Below are 10,336 nucleotides of genomic sequence, written 5' to 3'. Positions count from 1 at the left end.
CCGACCTCAGGTGATCCGCCCGCCCTGGCCTCTCAAAGCACTGGGATAACAGGCGTGAGCCGCCGCGCCCGGCCATAAGATTTCAATCATAAGGGAGGCTAGTGTTGGAGTAGATGGCAATGCTGTACAATCTTTAAAATTTTTCTGAAAATTTAAATCTGTTCTAAAATATTTACTTAAAAAAAAAAATACAGATTTTTCAGATGTAGACAGAAATCATCTGTTGCCAGGCGACCCACACGATGTGATTTTAAAAGGAAATGGTGAGACCGGGGGCAGTGGCTCATGCCTGTAATCCCAGCACTTTGAGAGGCCAAGATAGGCGGACCAGTTGAGGTCAGGAGTTCGAGACCAGCATAACCAGCATGGTGAAACCCCATTTCTACTAAAAATGCAAAAATTAGCCAGGTATGGTGGCATGTGCCTGTAAACCCAGCTACTTGGGAGGCTAAGGTGGGAAAATCACTTGAACCCGGGAGGCTGAGGCTGCAGTGAGGTGAGATCACACCACTGCACTCCAGTCTGGGCAATAAAGTGAGACTCTGTCTCAAAAAACTAAAAATAAAAAGGAATTTGTGAGGGCTTACAACAGGTATATACATAAAAAACTTGACATCAAAAGAAAAAGATGATTCTGCCACTGGAAAGATACTGTTGTAAGACTCTTACATTGAAGTGTTAAATATTAATTCAAGCTAGACAGTGATAAATTAAGGCTTCATATTTTATTCCCTAAAAAATCCCCTAAAAATAACAAAAGGCAATGCAGCTATCAGTAGAAGAGACAGAATGGCATATCATCTCTGAGACTCCACAAGAACCCTTCATTTTCTAAAACCTTAGGTAAGAATAACATATCGATATTACTTAATTAATTGTAATAAATGGGCCAGGTATGGTGCCTCATTCCTGTAATCTAACACTTGGGAGGCCAAGGCGGGCAGATCACTTGAGGGCAGGAGTTCACCCAGCCTGGCCAACATGGTGGAATCCCATCTCTACTAAAAATACAAAAATTAGTTGGGCATCGTGGCACACGTCTGTAATCCCAGCTACTCAGGAGGCTGAGGCACGAGAGTTGCTTGAACCCGGGAGGCAGAGGTTGCAGTGAGCTGAGATCACACCACTGCACTCCAGCCTGGGCGACACAGCAACACTCTGTCTCCAAAAATCAATTCATAAATAAATAAATGGACCATGCTCACATCAGGTGTTGAGAATAGAAAAACTGGGTGCCAAAGGATATAACGGAACTCTGAATTATCTGCTCAAATTTTCTGTAAATCTAGAACTGTTCTTTAAGAAAAAAGAAGACAAAAAACAAAACCAAAAATCATTCTTGTAACATAAATAGTCTTGGTACCAGGAAGTACTGGCACATAGGACAGGGCCCTCTGCTGAAGACCACGAATCACATCCCCATGACCCCTCGCCCCAACACATCCATTTTCAATCACCTGCAAGGAACCTCTGTGCTGAAAACAGGAGGGAAGTGCAGGGCGCCCCAGCAGCACATCCCAGCCCTGTGCCCCAGCCCTGCCCACAGGGCCCATTCCACAGCCAGGTCAGCTCGACGAAGGCAGGGAGAGAAGAAATCACTCCCCACCCAATCCTTATGACCAAGGGCTATGACAAACAGCTGGCACATACCACAGGGCTCAGTCTGGATTCTCTAAACCCAAGAGGGAGTACATAAAGCCGACACCTCACAAAAGCCCCTCTTTCAATTAAAACAGCCGACCCTTCACAAGTCTATTCACTCACATGTGCCTGCATTCATTCATCTGACAAGGCCTTCAGAGCAAGCCAGCACCCTAAAAGGGGATACTCAGAACCCACCGAGGCCTGTCTGTCCACCTCTCCACAGAGCTAGACACCCCCGCTATGATGCCGTGACCCTGGGACGACAGGTCCGAAGGCAGCTGTCTTGGGATGCAATGTCTCTCAGGGCCCCCACCTGACCCTCTTTGGCCTAACTCTTCAGCCTTAAAATTTCCACGAGGCTAGAGCAGCAGCCACAGCACTGCTTCATCTGCATTTTGAGGGGAAAACACAGTTAAAAATATGAAAAGAGTACATTAAAAATAAGATATGTTTAGATATGTTAATAACTGCATACACCAGAACCCTGTGTGGCCATATGCTAAAATGTTACCAGTAGTTGTCGCTGGATGGGGTGATTTCGAATTTTCTTCTTTTCTGCTTATACCTGCTTTTCCAAAATTTTCTATAATGAATCAGTGCTACTTTAACAATAAATTATAGCCAGAGTTATCCTGGTGGTACGGACGGCTAGTACATCCCTGGGACCCCAGAGACATCACTAGAAGGCAGATGCTGTCCCTGCTGCATGGCCGGGCCCACCACATGCCTGGACACTGAGGGAGGTACCTGGATGGTGATGGTTCCTTTCTCGGCATCAGTCTGCAAGTGAATCTCCATTTCTGGCAGTGCTTGGCCGTCAGACACCAGTTTGTGACGCAGTTTTTCCAAGGCATCGCTGGCATTGGAGATCAGCTCCCGTATAAACACCTACAGGAATAGAAACGGGAGGCACAGACAATGAAGGACACTCATCCTGCAGGATCTATCTGGTCAGCTGCACTTCCAATAACTGTTAAAAGGCAGAGGAGAACAGTCAGAGAATATTCAGTTCTCAAAGCATAGAGTTTCTGCTTTAGTCAAAGGCAGTTCCTCTGCGCCGGTCACAAAGTGACTAAAGGTGCTAACTTCTACTGATCTTTCCTTCAGGATTTGTTCAGACAGTCTCACTCTGTCACCCAGGCTGGAGGCTGCAATCACGGCTTATTGCAGCCTCAACCTCCTGGACCCAAGCAATCCTCCCACCCCATCCTCCTAAGTAGCTGGGACCACAGGCATGCACCACCACACCCAGCTAATTGTTTTAAAATGTGTATAGACACAGGGTCTTGTTATGTTACCCAGGCTGGTCTTGATCTCCTAGGCTCAAGTGATTCTTGTGCCTCGGCCTCCCAAAGTGTTGGGATTACAGGCGTGAGCCACGGTGCCTGGCCCTCTTCAGGATTTTTAATCAAGCCTGAAGTTATGTGTCCACCTGTTAATTAACACTTTAAGAAGAGCCCTCTCGCTGGGTGCGGTGGCTCACGCTTGTAATCCCGGCACTTTGGGAGGCTGAAGTGGGCGGATCACTTCAGGTCAGGAGCTCAAGACCAGTGTGGCCAACATGGTAAAACCCTGTATCTACTAAAAATATAAAAATTAGCTGGGAGTGATGGAATACGCCTGTAATTCCAGCTACTCAGGAGGCTGAGGCAGGAGAATCGCTTGAACCCATTAGGCAGAGGTTGCAGTGAGCCAAGATAGCACCACTGCATTCTAGCCTGGGCGACAGAGAGACTCTGTCTCAAAAAAACAAACAAAAGAGCCCTGCGAGGAACAATTTCTTTCCTAACTCCTGCACAAGGATGACAGCAAATCACTCAAACATCCATTTCTCCTTGATATGGTCTGGCTGTGTCCCCACCCAAATCGCAGCTTGAATAGTACTCCCATAATTCCCACATGCTGCGGGAAGGATTCGGTGGGAGATAAGTGAATCATGGGAGCCGTTTCCCCGGTACTGTTCTTGTGGTAGTGGGTAAGTCTCACGAGAGCTGACAGTTTTATTTGGGGTTTCTGCTTTGCGTCTTGCTCATTCTCTCTTTGCCTGCTGCCATCCATGTAAGACGGGACTTGCTCCTCCTTGCCTTCCACCATGACTGTGAGGCTTCCCCAGCCACATGGAGGTGTAAGTCCAATTAAACCTCCTTCCTTCATAAATTGCCCAGTCTCAGGCATGCCTTCATCAGCAGTGTGGAAACACGAATACACTACTACTCCACAAAAACACACCCCGAGAAACACGGGACGCAGGGCCCAGCTGTCCCTCAGGAGCTGAAAAGCACCCTGACCTCAAACAGACCTTCCATTTGAAGTCAGTGAAAGATGCCAGGGGCGGTCTCACACCTGTGATCTCCGCACTGTGGGAGGGTGAAGCAGTCGGATTACTTCAGCCCAGGAGTTCAAGACCAGCCTGGGCAACATGGCAAAACCCCGTCTCTACAAAAAATACAAATATCAGTCAGGCAGGGTGGCGCGCCTATAGTCCCAGCTACTTGGGAGGCTGAGGAGGAAGGATGGCTTGAGCCCAGGAGGCGAAGGATGCAGTGAGCCGAGATCATACCACTGCACTCCAACCTGGGCGTCAGAGCCAGACCCTTTTCCAAAAAAATAAAAAACAAAACAAATAAAAATAGAAAAAATAAGTCCGCAAGAGCTCAGGAAGCAGCGGCGGATCTGAGCGGAAGGTGGAGGTCGCTGGGAGGCAGGAACGCAGCACTCATTAGTACAAAACCTGGAAACAGCTCCTGGAAGCCCCTCTGAGCTTCGAAATTTGGTGCTTTACCTTTCTTCCAGATTCTCCTTTGCCTTCCAGCAATAATCAGCATGTCAACAATGGTGGCCTTCATTTTTCTTTTTCCTTGTCCTGTCACCCCAAATGAATTTTGTGGGTTTTTTTTTAATACAGACGGGGTCTGACCACATTGCCTAGGCTGGTCTCAAACTCCTGGACTCATGCAATCCTCCTACCTTGGCCTCCTAAAGTACTAGGATTACAGGTGTGAGCCACCGCACCCGGAGCCAGATGCGTTTTAATTTCCTCAGTAACTCCTCCCTGCTCCTCACACACAGGACTGGGGAATCTTCTTCCTCTGGCAGCCAAAGCCCCCAAGACCTGCAGGTAGTCACACTAGGCAAAGCGGCCTCAGAGCACACCCAAAGCTCCACAGAAATGGATTTCAGCAGAGCTGCATGCTAGGATTTGGGGGACTTTTTTCTTTTCTGGAGAGAGGGTCTCACTCTGTCATACAGGTCAGTGTAGTAACACGATTATGGCCCACTGCAACCCCAGAGTCTGCCAGGCTCAAGTCATCCTCCCACCCCAGCCTCCTGAGTAGCTGAAACCACAGGTCAGTGCCCCTATAGCTGGCTACTTTTTTAAATTTTTTGTAGAGAAGGAGTCTTGCTGTATTGCCCAGGCTGGTCTCAAACTCCTGGGCTCAAATGATCCTCCTGCTTTAGCCTCCCAAAGCACTGAGTTCCGAGGCGTGAGCCACTGCACCAGGCCTGTATTTGGGGAACTTTTAAAATTATTGGCAAAATTCAATTAATTCCCAGAGTTGATCCAGCCCAAAGAACCATCTGGATACACTTACTCTCAAAACCAAAACAGATTCTGGTAAAACTCCTCTCACTAGTAGCTTAAGATGGGGACCTGTCCAAAGTTTAATGCTTTCTCACAGCTAATACATTATCTGGCAATTCTCCAGAATGGCAAAAAAACAGCTTTGTGAAAAGAAACTTTGCTAGCATCGGGCAGGTTAGCAGGGAACGCACCTCTTTTTCTGAGTACAGGGACCGGGCAACGACGTCCAAAAGTTTCTTTGTCTCAGCCTGGAACTCATGTTTGGAAATAGAACCTAGTAATGAAACACAGACACAACCAATAAAGTTTAATTTCTATTTTTGTGCAAGAATATGCTACGTCACATTCCAAAGAATGTTTAAGTTTATGAGTTTTAAACATTTTTTTTTTTTTGAGACGGAGTCTCGCTCCGTCACCCAGGCTGGAGTGCAATGGTGTGATCTCGACTCACTGTAAGCTCTGCCTCCCGGGTTCACGCCACTCTCCTGCCTCAGCCTCCCGGGTAGCTGGGACTACAGGCACCTGCCACCACGCCCGGCTAATTTTTCGTATTTTTAGTAGAGATGGGGTTTCACCGTGTTAGCCAGGATGCTCTTGATCTCCAGACCTCGGGATCCACCCGCCTCAGCCTCCCAAACATTTAAGATTGTGAACAAAAAGAAAGAAGTAGACAGAAACAAAGTCTGGCTGGGTGCCATGGCTCATGCTTGTAATCCCAGCACTTTGGGAGGCCAAGGCAGGAGAATCACTTGAGCCCAGGAGTTCAAGACCAGCCTAGGCAACAGAGCAGGACTCTGCCATCTCTACAAAAACTACACAAAGTAGCTGAGCATGGTGGCGCACACTTACGGTCCCAGTCTCACGGGCCTGACGTGGGAGGATCACTTGAGCCAGGGAGGTCGAGACTGCAGTGAGCCATGACTGCACCACAGCACTCAGCCCGGGCAACAGAGAAAGACCCTGTCTCAAAACAAAATGAAACAAAAAGTCTCTCAGAAAGGAGGTCTCAGGGCAGGACAAATCAGGCTCCCATCTGCACAGAAAGAACACAGGGGAAACAATCCTCCCACCGCTGAGGCCAGACAGGCCTCGGGCTACGTCGAGGGACTGCTCAGCCTGGTTTCCCGATGTGCACGGTCACGAGAACTGGGCTGCCTCTAAGAACCAGATTATATGTTCTTTCCTTTTCTTTTTTTTTTTTTTTTTAGAGGCAGGATCTGGCTCTGTTGCCCAGGCTGCTATGCAGAGGAATGATCATGCTCACTGCAGCCTCAACTTCCTGGGCTCAACTGATTTTCCTGCCTCAGCCTCTCAAGTAGGTAGAATCACTGGTGTGTGCTACCATGCCTGGCTAACTTTTTAATTTTTCTTGTAGTGAAAGGGTCTATGTGGCCCAGGTTGGTCTCGACCTCTTGGCCTCAAGCAATCCTCCTGCCTTGGCCTCCCAAAGTGCTGGGATTACAAGTATGAGCCACTGCGCCCGGCCTATATTCTTCAAATAAGCGGTTTCCAAATTAATTATTTAGAAATCAAAATAAGAAAACCTCACTTCTCTTTTTAACTTCAAAGATTCTACTCTTGTCGACCCACTTAAAAGCTAGAAATGGACCCACTTCAGGACTGGCTCCAAAGACCGCTTTTTTGTACTTCAGAGGCAATGAAAAGTCAGCTCCGGAATTCGGTCCTGCACAGGCTGAGCCAATGCTGAGTTTCCCCTCCCGCTTCCATGATTATTAGCAGATGTGCCATGAATCACCACTGAGGGGAGGTGCTGGACGGCAAACTCACCGGTGGCCACCAGAGGGGGCAAGACACACCCGACACTGGCAGAAGTCCCTCGCTGGGACAGAAATGGAGGGCGCAGCACTCCCTACAGCCAAACCTTCTGATTTCAGACCTGAGGCGGTGGCTCTGCCAATCACTGTCTCCACCCTGAAAATGCCCCTTTATGCACAGCAGTGAACCGAGAAGCCCTCCCAGACCACAGCGCGAGCCCAGGCTACCCTGCACGCTCTCCGTGCTGCTGATGATCGAGTGCAGGGGCTCCTCCTTGTCCTCAGCGGTCTGCGTGCTCAACAGCCGTTCTGCCTGGAAGCTCCAGGCCGGGTTCCGCCTGGGGCCCAACTGGGCTGTGGTCCTCCGAGGACACAGAATTGGCTTTCCTGAAAAGACAAATATGCAGAAAGAACGAGAATTAGGAAGACACGAGAAACAATATGGTAATTTGTCCCATCAAGGGTGTCTAGCAAAAGCTAGTGTGGACACCTCTAAGTCAGGTTGTTGCTGAAAGAGAAATCCACAGGACCAAACGCCACAGCGTCAGGGTGTGGTTTTGGCAAGGAGCCCTCACACACGTCGTCAGCTTAAGATACTGGGTCTTCTCAGAACTGCCAAAGCGAAACTGCAGCGGGTGGGCTGCTGCCTTCTTTTGAGAGCGGGTCTCGCTCTGTCACTGCAATCACGGCTCATTGCTGCCTCGACCTCCCGGGCTCAAGCGATGCTCCTGCCTCCGCCTCACGAGTAGCTGGGACCACAGGCATAGACCACCACGCCCCCATAATTTTTAAAAAGTTTTTTGTAGAAATGGGGTTTTGCTATGTTGCCAAGACTGGTCTCGAACTCCGGGGCTCAAACGATCCTCCTGTCTTGGTCTTACAAAGAGTTGGGATGACAGGCATGAGCCACCGCGCCCAGCTGGCAGGTGCCTGCTGACAGCACTTCCCACTTTCACCTCACAGGTGAGATTTTCCATCAACCCGCAAACTCAAACCTGCCTCGACCCTCGCAGCCCCCGCATAACCCCCCAAACTCAAACCTGTCTCGATCCTCGCAGCCCCTGCAGAACCCACAAACTCAAACCTGCCTCGATCCTCACAGGCCCTGCAGAAGCCCCCGATGGGCCACACTTCCTTGCTCTTAACAGTCAAGAAAAAAAAAAAATACTCCCGAAAGGGATCCAAATATTTAAATGTTAATATTCTCAAACTGTCTTATCATGTTCTAAAAGTTTATTCTTTTCCATGACTTTTTCATCCAAAACAGATTTTTTTTTTTTTTTGACACGGAGTCTCGCTTTGTTGTCCAGGCTGGAGTCCAGTGGCATGATCTTGGCTCACTGCAAGCTCCGCTTCCTGGGTTCACGCCATTCTCCTGCCTCAGCCTCCCGAGTAGCTGGGACTACAGGCACCCGCCACTGCGCCCAGCTAATTTTTTTGTATTTTTAATAGAGATGGGGTTTCACCGTGTTAGCCAGGATGGTCTCGACCTCCTGACCTCGTGATCCGCCCGCCTCGGCCTCCCAAAGTGCTGGGATTACAGGCGTGAGCCACCACGCCCAGCCCAAAACAGACTTTTTAAAAACAATTAGTGTACTTTAAAAACTGAAAAACAGCGGACGATGGGTTCTACCTTGTAACTAGGAAGGAGACTTATCTTCTGTAACTTCCTGATCAGCCCAGTGGGCTGAGAAAGTCGCCTGCAGAGTCCAGCGAGGGAGGAAAGCAGCCAGTGTATCCCCAGCCGCACGCAGTTCACCGACACAGGCCCAGCCCTTGATGCTACAGAAACCACAGACACTTTCACTCCAACACAGGACAGGACCAACCCAACACCATCACCCACTGACCCCAGGACCACACACCAGGATCCTGCCTTGGTCAGCAGATTTGCAATACACGGTGGCATCAAGGATACGTGGCCAGCCAGCTACGCCATGTGAAAGTCTAGGCCTAAATGAACCACATCTAACTGGGAGCCTCTCCTGTTCTTCACAAATTTGTAACGAGTACAAAAGATGGACGCAGAATATCCAGGAATCAAGGTTTTAAAAATTAACATATCAGCCAGGGGTGAGGTGGCTCACGTCTGTAATCCCAGCACGTTGGGAGGCCGAGGTAGGCAGATCACCTGAGGTCAGGAGTTCAAGACCAGCCTGGCCAACATGGAGAAACCCCGTCTGTACTAAAAATACAAAAGTTAGCTGAGCGCAGTGGTGTGCACCTGTAATCCCAGCTACTCGGGAGGCTGAGGCAGGGGAATGGCTTGAACCCGGGAAGTGGAGATTGCAGTGAGCCAAGACTGCACCACTGCACTTCAGGCTGAGTGACAGTGCACTTGTCTGCCTTAAAAAAAAAAAAAAAAAAAAAAATTAACATATCAACTTTCATACTCCTAAAAGGTACACAAACTTGCCTATTTTTTTTTTTTGAGACGAAGTCTCGCTCTTGTTGCCGAGGCTGCAGTGCAGTGGTGCGATCTTGGCTCATTGCAACCTCTACCTCCCAGGTTCAAACAATTCTCCTGCCTCAGCCTCCCGAGTAGCTGGGTTTAGAGGCACCCGTCACCACACCCAGCTATTTTTTGTATTTTTACTAGAGACGGGGTTTCACCATGTTGGCCAGGCTGGTCTCGAACTCCTGACCTCAGGCAATCTGCCTGCCTCCGCCTCCCAAAGTGCTGGGATTACAGGCATGAGCCACCGTGCCCAGTCAAAACTTGCCTATTCTTTAGGTTTATTCCTGGACTTACAAACAGCACAAACCTAGCCTTTTGTTTTCGTTTCTTTGAGATGGAGTCTCGTTCTGTCACCCAGGCTGCAGTGCAGTGATCTCGGCTCACTGCGACCTCCATCTCCCAGGTTCAAGCAATTCTCCTGTCTCAGCCTCCCAAGTAGCTGGGACTACAGGTGCCTGCCACCACACCTGACTAATTTTTGTATTTTCAGTAGAGACAAGGTTTCACCTTATTGGCCAGGCTGGTCTCGAACTACTGACCTCAGGTGATCCGCCCACCTAGGCCTCCCAAAGTGCTGGGATTACAGGTGTGAGCCACCACACCCGGCCAACCCTAGCCTTTATCTCCATGCAGACACCTTAAAAACATACCACAATTCAGAAAATATTCAATTTCCAAATCATGTAAATATCCAATTATTTGGGTCTACATAATTGTTCACTTTATTTGTACAGTTAAAAAGAAAAAAAAAATCCCGGGACATTTCTCGTGGAGTTAAATGGTATTTGGTGTTAGAGGAGTTCGTGAATAGTCTACACTGAACCAGGGCGCTGAAGTCTCTGCGCCTCCACCCAGAGCAGAGCCAGCCTTAGGAAC

General features: G+C 48.9%; 1 protein-coding gene across 2 annotated transcripts in view; it reads right to left on the bottom strand.

The window, feature by feature from the left end:
• TRAP1 (TNF receptor-associated protein 1) overlaps positions 1-10,336 on the bottom strand; it is a 68,031-nt gene that overhangs the window by 27,991 nt on the left and 29,704 nt on the right. Inside the window, exons 2-4 of one of the 2 annotated variants that reach the window (XM_011982567.1) lie at positions 7,231-7,389; positions 5,419-5,501; positions 2,392-2,532 (exon numbers count right to left, since the gene is read on the bottom strand). In XM_011982567.1, coding sequence (XP_011837957.1) covers positions 2,392-2,532; positions 5,419-5,501; positions 7,231-7,389 — 383 coding nt within the window. The remainder of the gene's footprint in view (positions 1-2,391; positions 2,533-5,418; positions 5,502-7,230; positions 7,390-10,336) is intronic. The other variant, XM_011982568.1, reaches the window with a different exon arrangement.

The sequence above is a fragment of the Mandrillus leucophaeus genome, unplaced genomic scaffold (genome assembly GCF_000951045.1).
Source record: "Mandrillus leucophaeus isolate KB7577 unplaced genomic scaffold, Mleu.le_1.0 Scaffold240, whole genome shotgun sequence".
Classification (NCBI taxonomy): Eukaryota; Metazoa; Chordata; class Mammalia; order Primates; family Cercopithecidae; genus Mandrillus; species Mandrillus leucophaeus.
Note: the sequence above shows the minus strand (reverse complement) of the source record. Positions and strands in the feature narration are given on the sequence as shown.